Source organism: Festucalex cinctus, chromosome 5, assembly GCF_051991245.1.
Source record: "Festucalex cinctus isolate MCC-2025b chromosome 5, RoL_Fcin_1.0, whole genome shotgun sequence".
NCBI lineage: Eukaryota > Metazoa > Chordata > Actinopteri > Syngnathiformes > Syngnathidae > Festucalex > Festucalex cinctus.
In genome coordinates, this window is record NC_135415.1 from 23,195,125 (window position 1) to 23,221,408 (window position 26,284).

Genomic DNA, 26,284 nt, shown 5'->3' on the forward strand with positions numbered 1-26,284 from the left:
TTTCAATATATTTTTGGGCTTCAGAATTCATGTATATTTGTAACACCTTTTTCTGGTATTTTCTAAATAAGTCAACGTATATATATATATATATATATATATATATATATACAAAATATTAAATGTACATAAGCATTTCAAAGTATGTTTGATCAACCTAATAATACTTAGAATTGTTTGGAGAATGTTTTAAAGCAATTGCCTTTTAAAAGGACCACACAAAAAAAGCGCACACACAAAAAAAAAAATAACGCAGTTGAAGAAGTCAACTTGTTCTTTTCTTTGAATGCATTAGCTTAAATGATTAACTGAGGTGTCGCTGCTTTTACCCTAAATTAAGTCTGTACACGCCATACTTTGGTGCAGTTTAAAGCTGCTGTGCTGCCTTCTCACAAGCACGCGCTAACGCGCACAGGTCAGGTGAGGAAGTGGGTGGAGTTTTCCCAGCTCTGCTCATTTGCAATTGAGATGACGTTTTTTGTTTGTGTTTTGTTTTTTAAGCACATATCCGCTTGCTTTTCTTTGATGATGGCTTCCCAGGTCGTAAAATCCCCCGCGCCCCGGCCTAGGTTGTGCCGAGCAGCACCGTGCAGTTGGGGCCGTTTCCTACTCGATTCTGATGCTGATTGGCCTCGTTAAGAGCGGCCATCGGCTCTTTTCTGCTCTGCCCCGCGGGACATCAAGCCATGGCCATTTTCATGGTCACGCCACCCGCGGGCATCCCGAGGTGGCAAACTAAACGAACCCGCGTGGGTGTTGAAAGGGGAGGGGTCCAGCGAAGGCGTGGTTTGACAACACTGAACACCCCACACAACCTCCGCTCGCATCTACCAACTTTGCCGATGAAAATTTGAAATGCTAAATGTAAAAATAGCTATGAATTACTTTTTTGTTGCCTGTTATTTGAATATATTTTATTAAAAAGTTTTCTTTTGAGGCGGGTTGACGCAGCGACATAGTCTTTAGTTTGATAAGTTACAAAATGTCAACTTAAAAAAAAACACAAAAAAAATTCGAGAATATAAAGAGTGATTTGTGTGTGTATTTTTAATTGATGCCGGATGTCCCGCATCTTATACATGCAGTAGGCTGTTACTTTAATTTACTAATATCTGATACATTTTGGTAAATAAATTATACAATCTAGATTAATATGTTGCACATAACATTCCTTTTGTGAATTATACATCATTACATAATAATGGCAATAATAAAACTAAAAACAACAAAATTATTATTTTATATACTCAATATCACTTTATAAGCCCAAGCTTCAAATGTTTAACTTAACTATATGCTAATATTCAGGCGAGTCCCATTCGGAAATGCACTGATGAGATTTAAATAACTAACGTGTGCATGCCGTTTGACTCCCCCACCTGTTAGCTCTCCTCCTGATAGGTCCGCAGGACCCCCACCCCGGTGGGTCTACCCTGCTGGGCGAAAAGCCTCTCAGTTTATAAAGCTTCTCCCCCCGGGTCACAGCAGAGGTGCATGGGCGAGCACATGTACTTTTACGCACGAGAGGTTTGTGTTTTTACGCACAGCGCCTCGTGCTTCATTATTGTGGGAAGTTACATTTTACCGCTTGTGAACTTCGCCATGACACTTTCCGGTGATTACGAATCTTCCCCACACGCCGAGTTGCCTCTAGAGGAGATCGACATCGTGGGAGAGGATGAGCCCGAGCCGGCGGGTCGTTACGCCGACTTGGGCTCCGGGGCCGAATTGGACTCCTCCGGGGCAGACTCCTCTGCCGAGAGCGAGAGCGGTTTCTGCTCCGCGAAGGCCGGTGGAGGAAGCCTGGTGAAGCCTCCTTACTCCTACATCGCCCTCATCACCATGGCCATATTGCAGAGTCCCATGAAGAAGCTCACCCTGAGCGGCATCTGCGACTTCATCAGCAACAAGTTCCCCTACTACCGCGACAAGTTCCCGGCTTGGCAGAACTCCATCCGGCACAACTTGTCCCTCAACGACTGCTTCGTCAAGATCCCCAGGGAGCCGGGAAACCCCGGCAAGGGCAACTACTGGTCCCTGGACCCGGCCTCGGAGGACATGTTCGACAATGGCAGCTTCCTAAGGCGCAGGAAGCGCTTCAAGAGGAACCAGCCCGAGTTGGGCAAGGATGGACTCGTGTTCTTCTGCCGGCATTTCGGGCAACCGTACCCCGTGCAGGAACGTGTCAACCTGGCTGCTGTGGGATACGCACAGCTGCAGGAGGGCGTCATGATGCCTCCCTCGTCCTACCACGTTTTCTCGCAAACTCGGAACGAGTGCAATGGACACAAAGACTTCAGAACTACAGAAACGACCGAGCCCACAAGCCGGGGAGCGCAGGCCAAGTGCTCCTTCAGCATCGACTCCATCATGAGTAAACCAGCTCCCCCCAGCAGGGGTCACCATGAGAACCTCCTGGCTTACCCCCGTTTAATGTCGAACCACGTGGCCTGCTTGGTCCCCACACTCCTGCAGAACCACAGAACTCCTTTTGGACCCTCTGCCATGCTAAGTGGTCCGCCTTTTATAAGTGAACAACTCAGACGTTCATACTCACACTGATGAGGTGTTGTTATCATTATTGTTGTTGTTGTTTTAATTGTGTCATCATTTATAAGACACGTGTTGCTCATTTCTTAAAGAAATATTTCACTGCATGATATTTATGTTGACATAATCTTGAAGGAATTCACAGTTCTTGAACTTTTTACACCAATACCACTTTTAAAAAATACCTGTTGTCCAAGTGTTTCTGTGCAAAAACATAAAATTGTTTCGATTAAATGGACAGCACAAATTAGTTAAAAATGTCCTTAAAGAAATGTTTAAGAATAAACTTTTTTTTTTCAAGTTTAAATGCAAACGTGTTCACTTAAAAGTTAAATGCAACATAACTGTACTAAGGCAATAATTCTTCAACTTACCACAAGAGGGAGCCCGCATATAACACTGGTATTCACTAGCTACATTATAAGGTCAGATGATCTGGTTAACAATTTTAGAACCAGTAAACAGTTTGCATTTTATATTTCTTTTGGATTGTAACGAAATGAGTATTTTGTTGTTGTTGTTGTTGTTTTTTTTCTAATATGAGCTTTAAATGGTTTCGATGTGGATTGTGGAAGCATATAGGAAGGCAAATTAACTTTTAAACAGATCAAAGGTTTTTGATAGCCTTAGATTCACTGTATTTTTGGATGGTTTTGTAATTATTTCATCGCTGTTTTTCCTCAACGCATGGAAATATTGCTGAAAGATGAATGACTGGCTATTTCTACCTGTATTTATTTGAGTTATATAATTCAATGGTCTTTATACAAACAGTTGAGCTAGCATCCGTGGGCCCTTAAAACGTATTTGCTTTCTTAATGTGCTCTACTGATTGGTTGAACGGGTTTTTAAATGACTATGTTGTGTTCATAATTATCCCTCAAAATAAATATTACAACTGTGAAAATATGGCTTTGTGTTTCTTCAGAGGCATGTTGTCTGTAAAGGTGTCAAAAGTACTCAAAGTCTTTATGTGCTATATAAGTTGAGGAAAACAATGCATTCTGAAACTTGATTATAAAAATTAAAAGCTAAACATTATTATTGCTATCATGTATGTACAATACTAGTTTGAATAATTTGGCATTGCAAACAATAAAAACCATTTCCGAACCGCTTATTCAATTTTCTAAATGAAATACAATTATGCCAAAGTGAATGTCATCTGCATTATGGATGTGTATGAGCTTTGACATATAGTACATGCACTAAAAGAGACAAAGTATAGTGCATAGTTTATGGAGCATTTTCTCCATTCTGCCACAAGATGTCGCCATTGACCAATTATTGGCACTCAGCAGTGCGTGTAAAGGGAAAGTACTAAAGTATTCGGTTACATGCTAATATCAAAGTGCATGTTTAAAGTATGCTTAAGAGAATTAAGACGCGAGATTTAATCTAAAAAAAATAAAAAGCAAGTGGCACTAATATAAACTTTATATCATTGAGTATTGAACTATACAAAGTGTTTTTCTACTGTATGTTCTTTGGTACAGTCCCAACTGTCCAGTGCCATCAGTCAGAGTCTATTTTTATTTGTGCTCTGGACCCTCCCAGTGCTCTTTTTTTTTCCCTCCTCTAGTGTCAGTTGTTCATGCTTATTAGGAAGAGAGGGGAGCTGTCACACTGACTCGGTTCCGAGGGATGTAGCAGCTCTCGGGTGAGGACGTCCCCGTGGCCAGCGCTCTCCACACAAGCAAGCCACCTTCTCCGGTTGTTTTTTGTTGTTGTTGCTGTTGGACCCTCTCCCGCTCCCACGATGGAGACGAGCCCCATCCCGGTGGTGACGGTCCAAACCACCCCCTTTGACGATCAGCGGCCCGGTACCAACGGGCTCCGGAGAAAGACGGCCGTGTTCGAGGGGAAGAAGAACTACCTGCAGAACTACATCCAGAGCGTCCTGTCCTCTATAGACCTCCGGGACCGGCAGGGCTGCACCATGGTGGTGGGCAGCGACGGACGCTACCTGAGCCGCGGGGCCATCGAGGTGATCGTCCAGATGGCGGCCGCCAATGGGGTGAGTATATGGCCGGGGACGGTTTGGAATCGAATGACGGATTCCACTGCTAACTAACTCTCACAACTATTTTTTATTTCTTTCTTTTTTTTTTTATGTATTAACCACTAAACTTTTGAAATACAGTCTTCCCTCGCTATAACGCGGTTCACTTTTCGCGGTCTCGCTGTATCGCGGATTTTTTTTTAAGTGCAATTTTGCATATTTTTTTTACAATAATATACCCATTTTATAAAATTTATGAAGGTTTGAACATTGTCAATGTTTGAACAAGAGAGAAATGTGAGAACATGTAAATGCCTCAATGAGAAAAGTGTATAAATTGTGCGGTCTGGGATTTTAGAGCCTTAAAACATTTATAAGAGTTGTAAAACATAAAGCTAACTACTTCGCGGATTTCATTTATTGCGGGTATTTTTTGGAACCTAACCCCAGCGGAAAACGAGGGAACACTGTATTGCATTGCTTGTATTTATTACAGAGAGTTTTAAAGTAGTTGCCTGCCTGTAGTTGTCAGCTTTGCTGTCTCCTTAGCTAACGGTATTTGCCAGAACCCCATGTTGGCGTCGAGCTTACTTGAAGATCTTGGCTCCAGCCAGTGAGCCCAGGGTCTGCTCAACCAATGGGAGGATGTATTTTTCTCTCCGCACTGACTCATATAGCTTGGTTAGGTCGACACATATTTGTGGATCATCATTCTTTTGAGGTACCACCACCATGCCCGAGCACCAATCAGTGGGCTCCTCCACCCTACTGATGACCCCAATCCATTCCATGCGCTCCAGCTCCTTCTTGACTTTAGGCATTAAAGGAAGAGGAGTCCGTCGTGGAGTCTTGAGCGAATATGGCACCGCATCTGAATTCAAGGCCTGGAATTCAAGGCCTGGGATTCAAGACTTGGGATTCAAGGCTTGCAACCTTGCCTTGCCAATGCCCTGCCTTGCCTTACTTTGCCTTTGTCAAGACAAGGCAGGGCCTTTCCAGGCCTGGGATTCAAGGCCTGGAATTCAAGGCCCAAATTTAAAAATCACCAAGCGTATAATGTGAGGTTCAGAATCGTGAAAATCAAGCCTTACTCTCCTCTCTCTCAAATGCATAGGGTGAAACTAATATATGAGTTCACTTTTAAGGACCTTTAAGTAGTGGAAGTAGGCCTGTGCCTGGGTGACACAGGAGTAAAAACAATCATTTCCTGTTCCAGTCCCGGACCAAAGTAAAAATAAAATAAATCCCGTCTCATCCAGCTCCCAGTGAAAGCAACTCCTGTCCCATCCTGCTCCCCGTTCAGAATGAATCCCATTCCCGTACTGCTCCCATTTTGTAAGTCAGTTCCATTAAAAAAAAATCACATCACTTTTTTCCCCCAGCCGGACTGGATAATCTCGCTCTCGTCTGATTCCATGAACTTTTTATCCTGTCCCGTCCCAATCCTATGATCAAAGATAAAGCTGAATGCATTCCGCGGGAATCCAACAATATTCCCGGGACCCGAAAAAAAATGTGAGCTCTAGTCCGAAGTGTGCGCAGACTTCGATGAGATCAGATGGTGCTCGCCATGTCCTACATTTTTTAATCAATCATACAGTGTAATTAATTAGCATTTTTCTTAGTTTATTAAATTAGCGATTGAACAAGTTTTTGGGCTGGTATTGCATATGTTGGTGCGCAACAGAATTGTGATTTCTTGAAAGGTAGTAATTTTGGAGATCTGAGGATTCTTGCCGATATTTATAGTTTAAAGGTTGATAACTACTGCAAAAGTGAAGCTAGTTTTGTTAGCCTATCTATAGTACCTTTTAGCATTAAGCTGGTAAACTATTGTGAGGTAAAGTTATGTGGTTTGCAAAATTCAAAATGTGTTATTTGTCTTTGTGTTGTTTTTTGTTTTAGATTCAACTTAATTTAGGCGTGTAAGGTTGCAGAAAGGATGTTTGCCATTTTTATGAAGAATTACGACTGCTTGATGTTGTGAAATTTGCTACTGCCATCTAGCAGTGGATAAAAAATACATATTGCTTGAGACACAAGGCAATAGCGTGCATTTTGAAAACCTCGCAATATGCGTCACAATCATAAGTAAATAATTACCATTACATTAAAATTAGAGCAGAGGGCAACTTCAAAGTGGGTAGCCCATGTCCATTGCTTGCTAATCCGACTCGGGTGTCACAATCACGGCTGCTGCACCACTTTTGACACACGGAAAGGATCCGATTAAGTAATTATTTGTGTTAACACGAGGAAACTTGACAGCTCTCCAACGAATGAAAGCTGGAAGTGAGCGAGAAAATCCCCACAGCTCCGCTCTGACATCTTCATAATTAGTTTGGAGCGCTTCCAAGGGAACATCTGAAGGGAATCTGATTTTGTTCTGTAGCCAAATGTCTCTGAGTGTCACTCCTATCAGCGCTTCCATCCATCCTGCTCTATTTTCCGGTCTTATATTTGTTCCCCTCCACCTCTCTCTCTTGGGTCAGGCTCTTGAGTGGACAGGACTTAGACAGAGTACCGCATATCATCCTTTAACATACGCACGACTACGCACGCTAAGGAGCATAAATGCCTCTCTGGTGAGGACACGCTTATTATGGGATGCTGATGCCGTTACCGGGTTATAAGCAGCAGACAATTATAAATAGAGAGTGTGGCTCCCCTCTGTTATGTTATTTAGGATCCACATGTCGCACAGAGATTTGGCTTTTAAAAGAGGCCTGTTTATGTACAGTTACTTTCCAGTTCTAGTGGTTGGTGAAATGAGGAAATGTGGTGACTTGAGCTCGAGCTTGAGCTAAACATTTTTTTTTGTTGTAGTGATTAAATCACAAAATTCACGAGTTTGTGTTTTCCTGACATGATCTCCTTGTCCTTTCACGACCTCGTAGCTGTTCTGAAGTATCACATAGGCCTCAATATTTGTTGTCTGTAAAGTGGTTGATACACAACATTGTAAAACACTCCACTGTTTTGTTGAATCATCCTTGTGGATCCTGTGCCTGTGTGATTGCAGATCGGCCGCCTGGTAATCGGCCACAATGGCCTCCTGTCCACACCTGCTGTCTCCTGCATCATCAGGAAGATCAAAGCCATTGGTGGGATCATCCTCACAGCGAGTCACAACCCCGGCGGCCCCGGAGGAGACTTTGGCGTCAAGTTTAACGTGGCTAACGGAGGTGAGGGAGTAGTTGAGCTGCCTCTTGTTTAGACTATGGCTTCCTGGTTGGTTTTGGTTTTGTGCGACAGGCCCATCTCCAGACACGGTGATGGAGCGGATCCATCAGGTGAGCCGCACTCTCGAGGAGTACGCCATTTGCCCTGACCTCCGTATCGATCTCTCGAGACTGGGACGACAAGAGTTTGACCTTGAGAACAAGTTCAAACCTTTTCGAGGTACAGTACACTATCCATTTATATTCATTATCCCTGGACCATCATGGTGTACATGTCACTTATTGTAAACATTTTTAAAACGGAAGTACATTTAAAAAAGTTGTTTACAATATTATGTTCTATGTTCCCTCACTAGTCTAAACACAGCATTCTGATTAATATTGCTTTTGTAGAATATGAAATAAGCAGCAAAATCCACCCCAAGGCACAACCATTTTGTCACTTGCTATTGACTAAAAAATGACATCACTGCACCTAAGGGCTTAGGTAACGACCATAACGGCTCACCTGTTTTCTGTGTTTGGTCATGTGACGTTCACAAGCTGAGTCTTTAGGCACTGTGATGTTATATACATTTTTAAAAAGAAGTAAGAAGAAGCATAAACTTACCTTTTCCTAACTTCCTACCCACATATCTCTAATCCATTATTTTTATAAAAACAATATTTAGTAATATTCATATATTACTATCCGCACCTTAGATAATATATAATACGAGACACCAGTCCACTTTCAGGTTACAATACACAATTTATTTATTTAGTTATTTATTTTTTGATTTTTTTGATTTAAGCAATTTAAGTATTACAATAATAACATGAAAAGAATATAAAAATATATTTTACCTTTACATTCAAATATAATTTATTGTATAGCTAGTGAAATTAATTATAAAATTACATTTAAAAATGACTAATTACTATTCGATTGTTAAAATGAGCTATTTGAACTTTTTGTCGTTTTACATGCATTTCAACTTTTTGTCCTGATACATCATCTATGAGTGCCCATCAGCACATTTTAAAAATTAAACGTGATCCTTAAGTAAAAAAACAAAACAAAACAAAAAAAAACAGTATAAAACGACTGTGTTTCCAGTGGAAATAGTGGACTCAGTGGAGGTGTACCTCCAATTGCTGCGAAACATCTTCGACTTCAGCGCCATCAAAAGTCTTCTGACAGGACCGGATCAGCTGAAGATATGTATCGACGCTATGAACGGAGGTGAGACGGTCATCATTTTGTGGCGAAACCCAACTGAGCCTCTTGTCAGTGTTAATGACATCTCCTCTGCTGTTACAGTGATGGGCCCTTATGTCCGTAGAATTCTATGCGATGAGCTCGGGGCTCCCGCTAACTCCGCTGTCAACTGCGTCCCGATGGAGGACTTCGGGGGCCGGCCCCCCGAGCCGAACCTGACGTATGCCTCTTCGCTGGTGGAAGCAATGAAGGGAGGCGACTTTGGCTTGGGCGCTGCCTTTGACGCAGACGGGGTGAGATTCTCAATAAGGGTCGGTTAGCTGCTAAATGCTAACGGCTTGCATTTGGAGTATAGAGGCAGATAAGCTCTGTGGAAAGATAGCGGGTCGTATCACAGCTGTTTGGCACTCCACTGACTCACTGCCACCTCTTAAAGAACAAAGTGGTTTTAAAAGACTTGCTTGCTCGTGCTAAAATGGTAATTGTATGCTAAAATTTTATTCAACTTTTTCCAAGGGTGCACACAGCATCTTCATTACCACATTATAATTTTGTGCTTCTATCCAAATACTTGAAATGTCATCATTTTTCTTCAATTTTGCCCCCAGAATATGGAGGACCAAAACTGCCAAAATTCGAAATAAATAAATGAAAATAAAAATTGATTTATTTCCATTTGTATTTATTTTTTTAGGTATAATTTTCGAATTATGTTTTTTTTTTATATTCATTTTTATTTTCACTTTTAGTCATTTATTTATTTATTTAGTCATTTATTTATCTATTTATTTAGTCATTTATTTATCTATTTATTTAGTCATTTATCTATTTATTTAGTCTTTTTTTTTTTATTTAGTCATTTATTTAGTCAATTATTTATTTCACCTCAACTTGTGACTTGAGTTGTTAGAGAACAAGTGAGAACAGACAGTGGACAAGATAGTCGTCCATTGCTGGAGCTCTCCATTGCAAGCCGGCAAGACTTCCTTGATCGCCGAGCTGCTCCCTCGACCAATGTCATTTATTTATTTATTTATTTATTTATTTCGAATTTTGGCAGTTTTGGTCCTCCAAACAGAATAGTAAAAAAAAGAAAAACCTTTTGACATTGCTCCAAACAGTACTGTATATGCAGTGATAGTGTAGTGGTACACACTGCTGCCAAATTTGTGCAGACAGCATGGGTTCAATTCAATTAAGTAAAAAAAACATGCCCAACAAATTATGTGAGTGACTGGACTGCTGATGCCACAAGCTGAAATTTGCAAGCGCAGAATGCTATATTATTTAAAAAAAAAAAAAAAAAAAAAAAAAAAAAGATTGGAGAATGCCCAGGAGGATACATTATGGTCATCTTCCACCAAATATTTATCTGTAGCGAGTCACATGGCTTGTGAGAGAATGAAGGATCATTATCATAAATCTGTCACTTACTGTTGGATTGCTACATAGAGCGTTAGTCATGTTTATTTATTGTCATGAGACACGCAGATGCATCATGAAATCTGTATAAATATGACAAATTTGAAGAAAGAAAGTTTAGACGTCAAGAGCCACATTGAATGTTTATTAAAATGTGTTTTAGATGCTTGAAAAAATATACAGCTGTATCAGTACAGAGGGAAAGAGGGGCTTGTTTTCTTTTCTTTAAAAAACAAATAACTTGTGAATAGCTGGGAAAGAGAAACAGAGCACAGAAACCCAATTAATTTTCCATCAAGTGTCATCATTACTGCTTATTGTGGACGCACACACAGATACAGCCCACCATTTCCAGAATAAATGATCTTATCATCAGGGGAATGATGTCATATGAGCTCCCATCAGGTTCAAAACCTTCACAGTGATTAGTGAGGGTGTTTGTAAGATGTTATGTAATGCTGTCATCTTTATCTCGCCCAAAGCAGACACTGAGCATACAACTGGGCTCCATAAACACATGCACGAGTTTATGCTGATTGCAAGCCTAATTAATCTACAGTCACTACAACATTTGGTACAGCTTCAACCTGATGAGCTCCAGTGGAATAATAATTAATAACGCTTGATGCATGTCCATATGTCCGTTTGTGTTCTTTCTGTCAGGACCGCTACATGATCCTCGGGGAGAACGCCTTCTTTGTGAATCCGTCGGACTCTGTGGCCATCATGGCCGCCAACCTGTCCTCCGTGCCCTACTTCCGACAGGTGGGCGTCAAGGGCTTCGCCAGGAGTATGGCCACCAGTGCTGCGCTCGACAGGTACAACAAACACGCACATACACGCACACTTTGCTTAGTGAGTATTATTTCAGGGATGACACTCTCAGATGACGACTGACCTCACTATGAATTTGCGATCATGTTAAGCACACTCACACACATGCACATATACTATGTACACTTTTACTCATCACAGCCTATAAATACGATGCGTTATGTGAGGGAAGAGTAAGAGCAGGGGGCATTTAGTGAATGGGTGCCATCGCTAAAGTTAGGGCCATTAAAATTGTTCCACAAACATGGATGGGGAACGGGTAGAATCCCAGCTTTCCATTTGCCACAATGTAAAATTTTACTTGCTGTGGTTATCATTTTTTACAGTGTTTTTGTTTTTGTTTTTTGTTTTTAATTTTTTACACTAATGTCCATGAAGCTTCAGTGCAAATTTGTGGGTTGTTTGAGGATACGCGAGTAAAAATAAGTAAAAAAAATAAACACACGTGCTATACAGTTAGATGAGCCCCCTTCACTCTGTGGTGTGATACTCCACATTCTCCACTTGGCTGCAGCTGACGTTAGGTTCCTCTTGCACAAAATTTGTCTCCTTGCCATGAGTTTGTTAGTGTCTCATTACAACTAATAATGCAGCATGGCTTTCCTAGTGTCCAATGGTGCTATTTGGAAGTAGAAAACCAAGGCAAGTATATCTGAGCTAATGCATAACTGTGCACAGCAGAATCCCTACCATTAGATCTCAACAAGAGAAACAAAATTACTCTGTCCAAGTTTTTTTTTAGTTCAGTTTTGCACCAAAATTAAGTGCTTGTTGAATGTGTAATCCGGATAACAGACCATCAAACGTAAATCAAAACAAAAGAGACTGAGAGTAGCAAGAAAAAAAGTGGAGACTGTGGACTATATTGCAATGATTTATTTAATAATACAACGGTGCTTTGATTTCCAAGTTCAGTTTGTTGCATGACCATGATGGTAACGTATCTCAAATTATGGAAGTGTAGAGCTGCCAATGTGGAGTAAACATTTTTGGCTGGCGAGTATGTTCAAACATACTTGCAATATGTTCAAACGTATTGAAATATGTTCGAACATACTCGCAAATTTGTTCGAACGTACTTGTAGGTTACATGCTACAAAGTTAGCATACCTTCCCATAATGCCACTGGGTATTATTTGCGGATGCGCGAGTGAAAACAAAACCACATTTTTTAGGCATTTGGGCCGCATTACCAATTCATTAGAAAATTAAGTAGACAAGAAACAGTGTAATAATAAATCAGAAAAGTTACGAATGAACAGTGTTTTTTTGTTCAAACATATTTGCGAGTATGTTCGAACATATTTGCGAGTATGTTCGAACATATTTCAATACGTTCGAACATATTTGCAAGTATGTTCAAACATATTTACATACTCGCCAGCCAAAAATGTTTACATTGGCATTGCATTGGCAGTTCTATGCTTCCGTAATTATTATACTATATTTTTCGGATTAAAAGTCAGTCAAAAAATGTATCATTAAAATAGGGGGGTGGGACGTATAAGATGATCTGGAGTCGCATTTTGGGCGAATTTTATTTTCCAAAAACCGAGAGCAAGAACAGTCTGACTCAGGCTCCCACCCAAAAGGCACTGAAGGAGTTGTGGTTGAATTCAGAACTTCCACTCCAACTACAGAAATTGTTTTCTTTTTAGTGTAAAATGGCTTAATTACCTTAACTAAAATCCTAAAATCGCATTGTATGCCAAAGTTATAGAAGAATCCTGGCCAGGATGCTAAAGAACGTTGTGGTAATGTACCTATTTGCCAACCACCAAAAGAAAGAACGAGGAGGAGGAGAAGAAGAAGTCATTGCAACTCATGTGACTTATTGCTAGTTTAGCATGCAGTACCTGCCACATGAATTACCAGTAACTATTTACAGCACCAAACTGATCAAACTCAACCAGGGTTGTGTTCCTTAACTATTTAATAAAAGGCGTCCGTGTTCAGGTCAAGGAAGAACTTTCATTTCAAGTCCAAGTAAAGCTCCAGCATACGGCGCTTTTTGTCAGAATGCCAGACCAAAGCTTTTAAATCTCGGCTGAGCTCTCGTCAGTGGAGACGGGTCACTGGATGCTATGTTTGGCAAAATGTGAAGTCCGGGCCAAAAGCTGATAATATTTCACCCCCTCCCCACTTGTTGCTGCTTTGAATGTACTGAGCAGTTTGTGCTGATGTTAGTAACCTGGACGTTTGTGCTCGTGCTGTTTCGAGCCTCAAAACTACATGGGAGAACCACATTTTTTTTTCAGTGTGGAATGTCAGGCTTTCCGTTACAGCTCTTAGGTCCCCGAGGATAACATTGGTTTACTCTTATTTGGTCATTTATCCCATTTTCGTGTAAACAACTGCGATGGGCACTCTGGGGGCTTTATGTGTGTATGGCAGCAAGATTCATGGATTAGATATGCCCTGTATATTATCCACTCATATATTGTATTTTAAAAAGCAAGAAAGATCCTGCAGTGAGGCCTTCCACTATTTCCACAAGAATCCCTAATCTTCATTTGAGAAAATAAACGCCCTAGACCACTAAGTGTGGAAATAAAGTATTAATATACACTCTCAATTACAAACACACAAGTGCTCATCTCCTCTGCAGGGCTCACTTTCAAAGGCGACATGAACTTCACCGAGTTTGTTCATTAAAGTGGAGAACCTGTTGGCTCCTCATGAAACATTTGAAAGTTCACAGTAAATTTTTACTAGCAAAGGGCTGCTGTTTACTATAAGAAGAGCGTGTGCTTCAAAAAGATTTACTTGAGTGTGTTTTATTTTAAAACTCTTTTTAGGGTAGCCAAAACCATGAAACTGGCACTGTACGAGACTCCTACCGGTTGGAGGTACTTTGGGAACCTGATGGATTCCGGCCGTTGTTCCCTCTGTGGGGAGGAAAGTTTTGGGACAGGTACCGCATCTCCTCGACATATTATTGGTTATTTGACCATCCTTATGACCCTGTTCTTATGAGAAGTATGAGGAATTCATTCAGTAGTAATAACTTGAAATAGTAGGAAACTGTGAGATCATATATCAGTGTTAGTTGAAAACTCTCCATTCCCTGCAGCTTTGAAACCACGACCAAATGTAGAGTTCTGTGGGAAAATGCAGCAGTTTGTGGAGCTTGTTATGACTCACCTTTATTTTGGAGTGTGTCCCTGTTGCAATCATGAAACACAGAGATCAGTTCTCACAGAAATTTAAAACTGACTTATTTTTTAGAGTAATTTACAATGTTTTGCTTTGTTTTATTGTACTTCATTAAACTTTTGTTATGAGAATAATATTCATATTATTTGTGTCCATTTTCTCCATACTTAAATTCCCACACAATTTGCCACTAAGGCTTAAAGATGACTTGACTTGACTTGACTAAGTTGTCATGAGGACACATTGAGCACTTAAAGAGACAGTGTCTATTATTTATTGCCATCTAGTGGCATTCATTTTAAACACCCACTATTTATTTCAATAATGTGCAAAAAACATGTTAATCAAGTTACTTACATTATTTTTTTAAATATAATTGTAGGTCTACTAATTGCTTATTATATTAAATAGGTCACTACGGATACCCGAAGGAGAAGAACTTTGCAAATGTAATTAACCTCTGGTGGTAGTCGACTGCCGCTTACCTTCCACAGCTGGGGCCTGCAGGTAGTCATCACTGAGTCATGTGATTCGGGCTCCCGCAACTTGTCTCCCTCTGCTTTGCTTTCGCTAACTTTTGCTAGCTTGTCTCGCTAACTGCTCCAGCTAGTTTCTGCTACTCACACTTGTTAGTTTGGTAGTAATTGGTGGTAGGCCTAAGCTTGCGAAGTGTGGTCTGTCTGAGGCACTAAAGTGGGCATGCCTCTAAGTAATAGCATTCTATTAGTTCACCACTAGATGGCACTAATAATATTACACACTGTATCTTTAACATTTCCTAGCGCTACTTATTTTGGCTGGGAAGATTTATAATGGTGTATTTTGCTTTATCATGGTTATTACAACATGAGCCAAGACTCTTGCTTCGAGGGCAAATTATTTATCACCGATTGAAAAGAAGGCCAACTGAAAGGTCCAAATTACTGTTTAGCTCCTCTGTATTTCTCCTTATCAAACCGGCCATTCTCTGGCAAGAGAGTGCATCCTGACTGCCGCCTAATAGATGTGGTGACTCTGACCCTGGCTGCATGTGTAAATAATCCCCATTCTTCTGCTATAAAAGGAGACTGGAGTTCCCTTTCAATGACAAGCGCCACTGAGGCACACAAGTGCATTTGCTGTGTCTACCTGCCTCCAATACGTTTTTTTTCGAGAGAATTCAGGGGAAAGTGAAAGGGTCTTGCAAGTGTGTAGCAAAGAGCGAACGTGAAAGCTGGGAGGAGAAAAGCGAAAGGAGCACTCAGAGGAGCTTGTCTGTCCTTTTAAGGCCAGAAAGCTCAAAGGGGAGCTTTGCAGTAAATCATCTCGACTGTACACGACTCTCCCTAAACAGCTTTACAAATATCGTTTATAATTATTGTCATGTGTTATGCCACATTTTTTGACTGGAAAGGCCATTTGGAAAGCGGTCCATTAGGTTGTCGTCATGTGATAATAGGATCTGATGCATTATGTGATACCAGACAAAGGGAGACAGACAGCAAGACTGGGATTAAACACTGGCGACTGTCACTTTCCTAACAGATGTCGGCCGCAGCCGCAGCCGCTCAGCGAGAGCGTGATATGCCATGCGCAAGAGAGATGCGTCTTTTTTTCATTTGGTCCTTTTCTGCTCCACGCCCTTTTAGGGAAGTGTTGCTCACACATTTGTTCTTGTTAAAATGTCAATGTGTTCACAACAGAAACTCTGCAGCTGTCCACGTGAGGCAACCTAATAGCTCCCCAATGAAGGGTGTTAGTTCCGTGTGTGCGTGTACGTTTGGGCTTGAGACAGTGAACCAGTGGACAATGAGGTGCCAGACACTTCCTGGCTTTTGAAACTGGTTCACAGCGCGACGCGATCATGAACATGAAGTTGGCCGAGTTGCACTTCGTCAGCAAGTGTTTATCAGCGGCTCGTTGGTCTAGCGGTATGATTCTAGCTTCGGGTGTGAGAGGTCCCGGGTTCAATTCCTGGACGAGCCCTTCTGTTTGCATTCTTCCTAAGAATGTTGAGCGTCATTCATTATGTAACTGCTTATAACCAAAATGCCAGTTTAGGTTAAGTAGCTAATGTATTTCCTCAAAATAGTTTCCTCCCACCAATAGACATTTCACAGCATTTTTTCACGATGGTGTCTTTTATTTAGCTTTAAATGCAATAGTAATAGTCAAAATTATTTTGGAAGTATAACGAAGACCTATATAAGTGTCAGGGTTACCTGTTTTACATCTACTAAACACGACACAAAAAGGAGAGAAGACACTCAGTTCAGGGCTCGCAAGGAGAGAGGAGATGAACTGACTGACACAATTCACTCCTGCACTCTGAAGATTCCTCTCCTCACCCTCTCTATTTATTTGGTTTTCTACGCCCCTTCCACGCCCCTAGTTACATGGGTGTTCCAACCCTAAAAATGCAAATGCAAGGCATAGTTGGAACACAGTGTACTTGTTTGTCTGTATGTTGTGCATCTGAGTGGAAGATTGCAGAGTACACGTGTGGTCAAGTTTGCAATCATTTCTTAACAGAAAACAGGCGACCTCAGCAGACTGGCTTGAAACATTCTGCTGCGTTAGATGTTGTGGTTCTTCAACTTCTTGAGTCATCTTCAAAATAGCCAGGCTATGTAAATGTGAGTGGGAACAGAGCAAGGCATTCTTCATTGCAAGCAGAAGCAGTTCTTCATTGCAGCAAATGTATGATAAGATAACATATATGGCTAGGCTATGTGAATGTGAGTGCGAAGCAAAGCAAAGCGTTCTTCATTGCAAGCATAAGCAGTTCTTCACTGCAGCAAATTCATAACTTATTTACAATTATTCCTACAATAAGCATTTTCTAATCATAATACTTTGTTTCTCTGAAAATAATGTATACATGATGTAAGCACTAAAGTTTAAAAAATATTAGTCATAATCAAATTAATTAAAAGTTTTCTTCTCCTACAGGTTCAGACCACATTCGTGAAAAAGATGGTCTGTGGTCAGTGCTGATGTGGTTGTCTATCATGGCCGCTAAAAAACAGAGTGTGGAGCAGATTGTCCGAGAGCACTGGGCCAAGTTTGGACGCAACTACTTCTGCAGGTAAACACGAGGACTGCTTGCTTTGTTTGGAGTTATCGGGTCTTGGAATACTCACCGCACATTTGCAACTCACAAGCGAGTCGGTTGTACTGCAAATCATCATCCCTTGTATGGATGAAGCCAAACATAACTTCTTAGCCTTCACCTTTGTCCATTCCTCCTCCTCCTCCTCCTCCAGTCGGCCTCCCCTCTTGCTCTTATTTTAACGTCTCCCCAGTGAGTAGCATAGATAGTAACGAGAGTTAATGTTCCTGTTGCCGTTTGCTGCTGCAGCTTTTTGTGTTCCCACACTTCGCTTAGCTGATGCAAAGCTCCAGGTCCACATAAACAAGACTTTGAATGTGACAATGAACGCAGTGCACAGTTTGTCAGGTAGTATGCTCGCCAATACACTAGATGGCACTGTGGTGGAAAAAATGTTGTGCTTTGTCTTGGCCTATAGACCTCAACTGCGTATTACAGTATGTACTTCTCGTCCATGTAGTGCTGCTTTTTCTCAGTGTGGGGTTTGTTCAAGGTCGCAGCATTTCCTAAATGTTTTCTAAACAGTCTTAATGATTTCTTAACTCATTCACTGCCATTGACGGAAAAAGACGTCAAATGATGCATTTTTGGGCTGGCAGTGAATGTGTTAAACAGTTCTAATTTTTCTACAGTCCTAACTGTTCTAAGTGTAGGAATCTGGTGCAAAACTTGACGGGAAACCAACATTCGTTAGCATTGCAAATGTTCACCCTTCAGTGGGATATGGGCTTAGAGTCTTGAATGAACCTAACAGGCATGTTTTGTAATTTGTGAGAAAGCCTGAGATACAGTACTGAAATGCATGCATGAAAGTTGTCATTTCTGCCAAATATGAAGGTGAAAAATATATCATTTGTGTCAGGTTTGACTATGAAGGCCTCGAGCCCCGCACTGCCTTCTACCTGATGAGGGATCTGGAGTCGGTCATCTTGGACAAAGCATTCAGCAGCCAGAAGTTCGCTGTCGGAGATCACATGTACAATGTGGAGCGGGCCGATAATTTTGAGTACATCGACCCAGTTGACGGAACGGTAGTGAGGAACCAGGTGAGCGCTGATTATGTAACATTGGCAATGACAGTAATGTTCTGTACAATATGTACCATGTTAGTACGAGCTTCAGTGTGTACATGTCTTTATTCAATGTGAATAATGTTTATGTCAAGATCTGATCTTATAGCACAGACCAATTCTGTTAACAGGCAGCACAGTTACGTGTTTATTTGCTTTTACATCTATTCATCCACACCCAAAAATAGAGCATTTTTTTTCCTTTTGTGTCCTAGTGTGAGTGGAATTTAACAAGCTTGCTTTTCTAGCCACCTAAAAACTAAATTGTAGTGTTTATTTGTGTTGAAGGCTCTATCATTTCGATCATACAAAAAATAAATAAATAATAATAATAATAAAAAAATAAAACGAGGCGCGACTTCATGTTAAGGTTGCCTCTTCCTGCTCACATTCATATATCGCCGTCGTGTTTGGACACAGACCACCCACACTACTTCAACTGAGGAGATCCATGTTTGGATATGATGGTGGATCTTCCATTTTAAACCATAAACAGACACACAAACAAAGCGCACACACGCACGCTCGAGAAGTCTGCATGTATTTCCTGTATGCGCCCCCGTCCTCTTCTGAAGTTTTCCCAGCTGACTCCCATTGGGGCTGTTCTAAAACGTCTGGCGCTGACACTTGCCCCACCCTGCCACATGCCTGACACACTCACAAGCACGCACACGTGCACGCCACTCTGATTTGTGCATACTAGCAGTTGCCGCAAACACACATACCAACACCCTGCCACTTTGTGTGACAGTTTTATGGCGCGGTGAGGAGAACGTCAATCACGGTGCTGATGAGAAAGTGTTACCACGGTTATAGTTTGGTCCCTCATCCCCAAAATGTGGTTTTAACCTCGCCGGTAAACCCTCCAGACACGGTTGCCCCCAGTGTGTGTTATTGTAGCACGCATTCCTGCCAGGCCAGAATTATATCAGCTGTTGCCTCCACTCTCCAGGAGACAAGAACACACGCGCGCACGTAAACATGCTAACACACAGACCTGTTTGGTTGATCAAACGAACGTCAGAAGCTGGCACCAAAGGCAAAAGTTGTAGCATTCCATAGAGAGACGCTGGACACTTCATTAGGTACACCCCTCTTTGGAGGATTTTATTTGCAAACTATTACTTATGAACAAACGTATTTTAGCTTCCCATGGAAGTGTGGACATAAGAGACAAAGATTTCTCTGTGGTTTAAAACATTGTGCGACAACATTTCCCTTGTAGTTCCATTGCCAATCACCATGGCAACCTAGAACATTCCCTTGGGATTCTTAAACGTTTGTTAAACTTTCTGAAAGCCGACACTACTGGGCGAACTGAACTAAGTCAGGGCAGATACTGGGTGACCAAAATCAATCTATTGAAGATAGGAATTGTGTTATGAAAAGAGGTGAGGAAAGCAAGAAGGAAGGGAACTAATCTGCAAACCATTACCTACACTAGAAGCCCCAATTTGAAATCCTACTTTGTTGTCAGTACTCTCCAAGTTAGCACTGTTAGCTGCCTTTGAAAGCAAGCTAACTTTAGCCCGATGTAATGCTATATTCGAGGATGGTCGGAAGTCGGAAATATCCGAGTTGAAACTTCCCAGTTCCGACCTCAAAGCGTTCGAGGTGAAAGTAAACAACCAAAATGGCGGATAGTGATCAATTGTTTTTTATTTTGGTCCGCAAAACTCAATTTGACCTCCAGGAAACTTACCTTTTTGCAGTTTACCGTATAATTTCATGCAGGGATATATAGCGGCAATACTGTCACATACGTTGCGTTACAGGAAGTTTTGGTGAATATTTATGAATGAAAAAAGCGATCTAGTTTTATACTCGAGTAAATTGTGTTTTGCCATTCAGAGTGACGTCACATTGTAGTCCACCGGTGAAGTCGGGGTCCTTGGTTTTTTCCGACTTTGCGAGTGAAATTTCCGAGTTCAGGGGGGCGTTCCCAGACACACTTCCTGGTTTGAACTCGGATATTTCTGACTTCTGACCATCCTCGAATGCAGCATAATAGCACCTTTGGTGCCATATTAATGTAAGTTTGGAATTGCCAACCTTTATTTCCTAAGCGTCTATTTTGATAGCTCAAAGATAGCAAAATAAGATGGCTTCTCTTATTTTTATTCTTGAAGAATTATAGTAGACTCATGTTGAGTTTCATGAAGTCTCTGTGTAGTCTTCAATAAAGATGTATAGGTTTTCCCCCCCATCATCATGTTTGTTTGGAATACAGGCCGATTAGCTAAGGGACAAGATGTTTACATTGAAATGCTGTTTTGATTTTGTTGATTTGTGGCTGAGTGGAAGTCATATTTGGGTCCTTGAATAGCAATTAGTTACTGTAGTACATGATGACACATTACAGGTGAGTAGCAGTAGTTATGTGGTGCAGTCTTGATTGCAGTGCTATAAATACAGTATGCATGCCTCTAGTGACATCAAGTGGATGTTTGCTGCTATTGGCATTAAATTCCACCCATTCATTAGTTTTTCAAGTCTTCTCTTTATAGACCATCAGCAAATTATCTGTTTGCTTTGTAAATATGAAATACAATACTGTGACTGTGAATGAATTTATCATGACTTTTATATAATAAATGTTGTTGTTTTTTTTATTAATGTTACACTTTTTTTTTTTTTACTTAAATTGCCTTTAGCTCTATTTCTTTACAAGCTAAAAGCTACATAAATCCTCTGCAAATTTGCAAATTGCTTTGCACGCTTAATTTTAAATACAAGATGTTGCCACGTTCACACATATAATAATGGGATTCACTCTCACTTGGCTCCTTAATTAGATGAATTGATACTAATGAATGAATGAATGAATGAATGAATGAATGAAGGGGGGGGTTGGGGGTCCGTCCTCAAAGTCACTTTTTTCATGTTAATTTTTACATAGCAAAGAAAGGTAGATGGATGAACCACAAAAGAGAAGAAACCTGACAATCAAAATAACAGAATGCACGTTTCCCCCTCCCCCAGGGTTTGAGAATTGTCTTCAGTGACGCATCCCGTCTGGTGTTTCGGATGAGCGGAAGCGGCGGTGGCATGGGTGCCATCATCCGGATCTATGCAGAGAGCTTCGAGAGAGACCCTGAGAGACATAACAGAGAGACGCAGGTACTGTATGCATGTTTGCTTGTGCAAACCGTTGGCAGGCCTTATTATGCCTGTGTGCACCTTCATGTGATCTGTAGAGTGTGCACCAATTAGAAGGACTGGCTCTGAGTGTTGTTGTTGGTGCTGGGAATCGCGATAGGCACTGTACTTCAAGCCATACTCATAAAACTGCATAATGGCGAGGCAGATGCCAATTTACCATACAGTTTCATAACAATGTATGAAACATCATCCTGCAAATGCAAAAATGATGTTAAATAATGTTGTATAGGGATCTGTATCTTTTATCAGAACTAAAACAAAGAATGAGATTAATTAAAAAATAAATAACGCATTGCAGTATATGTCAACTGTCAAGTGTAAATGGAGTTGAAAAAAAAGCGTTTTCATGTTGTACAAAAGTATTCTATGAAAATTATAACTCCATTATTGTAAAACTGCAACATTATTATTGCAAAATTAGGACTTATTTTCATAAAATGTAGACATCTTGTCAGTATTTACATCTTACAGTCACTTTTTTCATATTAATAATTTGAAGAAAATTAAGTCTTATTCACATATTACAATTGTTTCTCATAAAATGAGGACATTTCTCTTGACTTTTTTTTTCTCACTTGATGTCATCCATACCTTTAAGCCATTGTTTTCAAAATAAGTATCAGACAGAGAAAAAAAAAAAACACGGCTATATTTAATGCTAAGGACTTCATATTAAAAATACAAGTTCATTTAAGCCACTGTTTCCATTATAGCATCATACATGACATCATTTTAGTTGCTCAGTTATAAATGACACGATAATGAGTCACGAATTGGAATCCCCTGATGTAACTTTGATATGACTCATAAACAGATAAAATGGTAAGTTAGCAGTATCAGGTGACAAACTGGGTAATTGCGCCTGCAAAATTCATTTTGACTTGTTTTTATGAACTTATAGGATTACATAATATTATGCTTGCTGGCCACTACATTAGGTACACAGTCAAGCTAAAGAGATCTAATACAAGTCAGATAATAGTGTTCAGTTTTGATCGATTCTGTCAGAGTTGTTTATTCACCACTACGTCTATTGTTGTAGATATCATTTGCTATGGTGTAGTATTATACAAATATTGAGTACATGGACGGCATAAAACAACTAGAATGAAAAAAGTTAGTAGATACTATGAAAAATTGTAGTGTACAACCGAAAGACTTTCCTGTTCAGTAAAATATTGAGCAGTTTTGGTTATGTACACTAAAAGTAACTGTCAAGATGTTGCTAGGCACCCGTATGAAGTGACAAATTTGGTCCCAAGCTGTGTGTTGCTCAATTGCAGGTGGTGCTGGGTCCTCTCATTGCCATCGCGCTCAAGATCTCCAACATCCACGAGAGGACGGGACGCCGCGGCCCAAACGTGATCACATGAGCAAAAAGAAGAAAAACACATTTTAATGCCATCTGAAAGTGCCTATAAAAACAGTCCAGTATAAAATTACACTGTTCCCTCTCTCAATGGCCACCATCAAGTATCAACAGCAACAGGGAGTTTTTGAATTATGGATAATTAAAAAAAAAAAAAGCGTGCAAACACGCCTAATGAATGCGCATGTGCATTTATTTGTGTTTTATGGAGTTGTTAGCACCTAACAGGAGTTATTAACCCACCTTTATGCTTAGACACTTTTCCCCCCCCCCAATGTTTGTATACGCCACTATAAAACACTTTCATGTAAAGCCAAGCAGGCAATACATCACGGCTAATAAATCCTTGTGAAATCAATATTATGGAGTTTCATATTAAAATCGTGTTTATAGCACATCAGTCAGAGAACCACTAAAAACTGACCCATTTTTGCTCCTGACCCACAGTTTGGGAAACCCCGGATTCGCGGTATTCAAGGCTGCTGCATGAAGATAAGAAGAAAAGCGTTGATCTTTACAAGGTCTGAAATTGACACAGAGAAACGGAACTCATAAACACACTAATTGCCGTGGTTACGAGTTGAGGATGCCAGTGGATATATGCGGCGATGTCTTTAGCAGTCACTTGTTTATTGCACCAGCCCGAATCCGGACCCGGAGGAGTGGAATCGTCACTTACCTTTGGTGCCGGGTGGTGTGGGTTCACTTCCCCACCTGGGAGACCATGAAAGTTTGTGTGTATTAGTAAAACAGTTTGTAGCACCGTTGGCAGAAATAACGGAAATCAAGCGTTTGTGTGATAGCTGGTGATTTATCGTTCACATTGCTGGTGAGAAATGTTGGCCCATTTTTCACAGAATTGTTTTCACTTGGTCATATTGGAGTTTTTGAGCAGGAACAGAACCAGTTTAAGGTCATACCTTGGTGTCTCAGTTGGATTTAAGCCCAGGTTTTATTTTAATTATTATTATTTATTTATTTAGACTTGTTGGTATGTTTCCGGGTGAGTGCTGATGACATGAATAGCGTATTTGCCTGCAGGATTTTCTGACAGAATTTATTGTTCATTAATCACAGCAAGTCATCCAGGTCCTGAAAGAGACCATCACACTGCCACCACTATGGCTGACTATTGGCATTATTATTATGTTATTTTTATGCCAGATGTAATATATCATGCGCCTTCTGAGAAGTTTAATTTATGGCTCATCAATCCACAGAATATTTCTCCAAAGTGGTGTGATTTTTATTTTATTTTTTTTTTATTATTTGTAGCCGTATGCTTCACTTGCATAGAAATAAGCATACAACATAATACAGTAACCTGTGAGGGGAAAACAAACAGCTCAATTAAACCCATAAAATATAAAGTTATCCAAAGCTATATCCTCTTACGTGTATTTGTAATCAATCCAATCCAGTCAGCTCTTTGCTGATGTTCCTTCACATACCATGCACAGGCATGCAGATGTCTGCGCCACATCTTCCCATTTCATGGGAAATCCTCTCCCTATCGGCACGTCGCAAAAGAAGAATCCTCATAAGCTGGCGGCTGCTCCCAGCTATACGTGTAGTCCGGGCTTTGCATTTCATCCTGGCAGTAGAGCGGAGGTGCCAGGCTCAGTACCACCCGAACTCCATCTAGGACCACCTCCTCGTACTCCAGGTCTGCCTCTGGACGCTGGTGGCACCTCTGGGACTCTTCGTAGGATGGAGGGAAGGAGCCGGGCCTCCTAAACAAAATGGTAGCAAGTGGGAAAGGGAGGTACTAGTTTGATGTCATTTATAGATATTTTCATAATGATGGACTATTTTGGTTTTATCATGTCTAGTGCTATGAGATGCAGAAGAACCCAATTTTCCATTCTCATATATTATATATATATATATATATATATATATATATATATATATATATATATATATATATATATATATATATATATATATATATATATATATATATATATATATATATATATATATATATATATATATATATATATATCCAGGGTTATTGCGTGTAACTGACCTCTCTATGGTATAGACGTGTATGTTCTGCTGTTGCCTCCTCCTCCTCTGGTTCACCTTACTTGTCACGTGTTCGCAGATAGTCCAAGCGACAACGGAGAAGATGGCCAGGAACCCGCAAGTCATCAGGACGGAGGCCATGAGCCGTCCCCTCACGTCCGCATGCCCGAGCTTCGATGACATCAGATATCCGCCCACGCATAGTAACGCAAACCCAACACAGGGCGTCAACCTTTGGAGGATAGCCCACAAGTGTTTCCACATGTTCTTCGTTGTGTACCGACCCCTCTTTGCAGGTTTCGATGACGATGCCTTCAAATAAGACCTGCCACATTCTCACCTGCACTTGAACAGTAATCGTGTGTTGTGTATGATGTGGTTATGTCGTGCTTGCAGTATAAAGGGAACGTCCAGACGACACAGCTTCCTCGGTTATTTATTAACACATTCTTCATTTGCTTGGGGAACAATATTTGCATCACACAACTAGCACGACACCACAACTGATCATTATAAATATTACGGTTCTAGTCCATCTCTATTTTCTATACATGCTGCTTGTCCTCTGAAGGGTCACTTGTGAGCTCGAGCCATCTTCAAATCCTGTTTGGAGTTTCCTCCCACATTTGTAAAACAAATTGTCCGTAGGTGTCAATAGTAATATATGCAGCTGACAACCAGTTCAGGATGGACCCCGCCTCGCCCAAAAGTCATGTGGGACTGGGACAGACGCGTTATAGCTAGAGAGAAAGGATGGATGGATGGATTGACATTATGACATCTCCTGCCACTAGAGGGTGCTGTTAGCCACAGATTTCGTTGGTTGAAAGAGCCTGCTCAACACTTGGCTGTACTGTATATTCTAACGAATCCAACCACAAAACTGACGATGTGAACTTTGACACCATGCTGGAAAACTCATGACCTCATGTTTTCCATACACGTGCTGTTCTCGTGGCAGTAAGTGGTGGACAAGGACTTTTACCGTATGTTCTGCATTTTTAACCTAAATGGCAGCTTTTCAAGATCTTTACTGGCAGTTTCATAGCTCTTCCTTGTTATTAGCTAGGTGTTAATCCCCCTGAGGGGAGTTTTGCCCCACAGACATGTTTTTTGACAGGTTAAGACTTCCTCTTCCTATCTGCACAATGCTGACTTAATGTTGGCTCTAACTCCTTACTAGGATTCTTTAGCTTAATGTGGCCTGTTTACAT

At 40.7% G+C, this 26,284-nt stretch overlaps 3 protein-coding genes across 4 annotated transcripts; 2 read left to right on the plus strand and 1 right to left on the minus strand.

The window, feature by feature from the left end:
* Window positions 1-349: 349 nt before the first annotated feature.
* foxd5 (forkhead box D5) lies at window positions 350-3,382 on the plus strand. The gene has a single exon (XM_077522415.1). The coding sequence runs from the start codon at window positions 1,495-1,497 to the stop codon at window positions 2,560-2,562; it is 1,068 nt and encodes a 355-aa protein (XP_077378541.1). The 5' UTR covers window positions 350-1,494; the 3' UTR covers window positions 2,563-3,382.
* Window positions 3,383-4,098: 716 nt separating this feature from the next.
* pgm5 (phosphoglucomutase 5) lies at window positions 4,099-23,397 on the plus strand. The gene is made up of 11 exons (XM_077522887.1): window positions 4,099-4,567; window positions 7,575-7,737; window positions 7,808-7,954; window positions 8,834-8,959; window positions 9,038-9,228; window positions 11,021-11,175; window positions 13,990-14,105; window positions 17,279-17,414; window positions 18,301-18,484; window positions 21,491-21,628; window positions 22,954-23,397. Exons 1-11 carry the CDS (start codon window positions 4,310-4,312, stop codon window positions 23,041-23,043), a joined length of 1,704 nt encoding a protein of 567 aa, XP_077379013.1. The 5' UTR covers window positions 4,099-4,309; the 3' UTR covers window positions 23,044-23,397.
* LOC144019678 (transmembrane protein 252-like) lies at window positions 22,359-25,394 on the minus strand. 2 transcript variants are annotated; one of them, XR_013283743.1, is made up of 4 exons: window positions 25,072-25,394; window positions 24,491-24,772; window positions 23,719-23,753; window positions 22,359-23,562 (listed from the first exon to the last, which is right to left on the minus strand). XR_013283743.1 is itself a non-coding variant. In XM_077522888.1 (2 exons), the coding sequence occupies exons 1-2, from the start codon at window positions 25,332-25,334 to the stop codon at window positions 24,550-24,552; spliced, it is 486 nt and encodes a 161-aa protein (XP_077379014.1). In that variant the 5' UTR covers window positions 25,335-25,394; the 3' UTR covers window positions 24,080-24,549. The 2 variants fall into 2 exon arrangements, 1 of the variants encoding a protein (XP_077379014.1); XM_077522888.1 differs by lacking the exons at window positions 22,359-23,562; window positions 23,719-23,753 and having other exon boundaries at window positions 24,080-24,772.
* Between the last annotated feature and the right edge of the window lie 890 nt (window positions 25,395-26,284).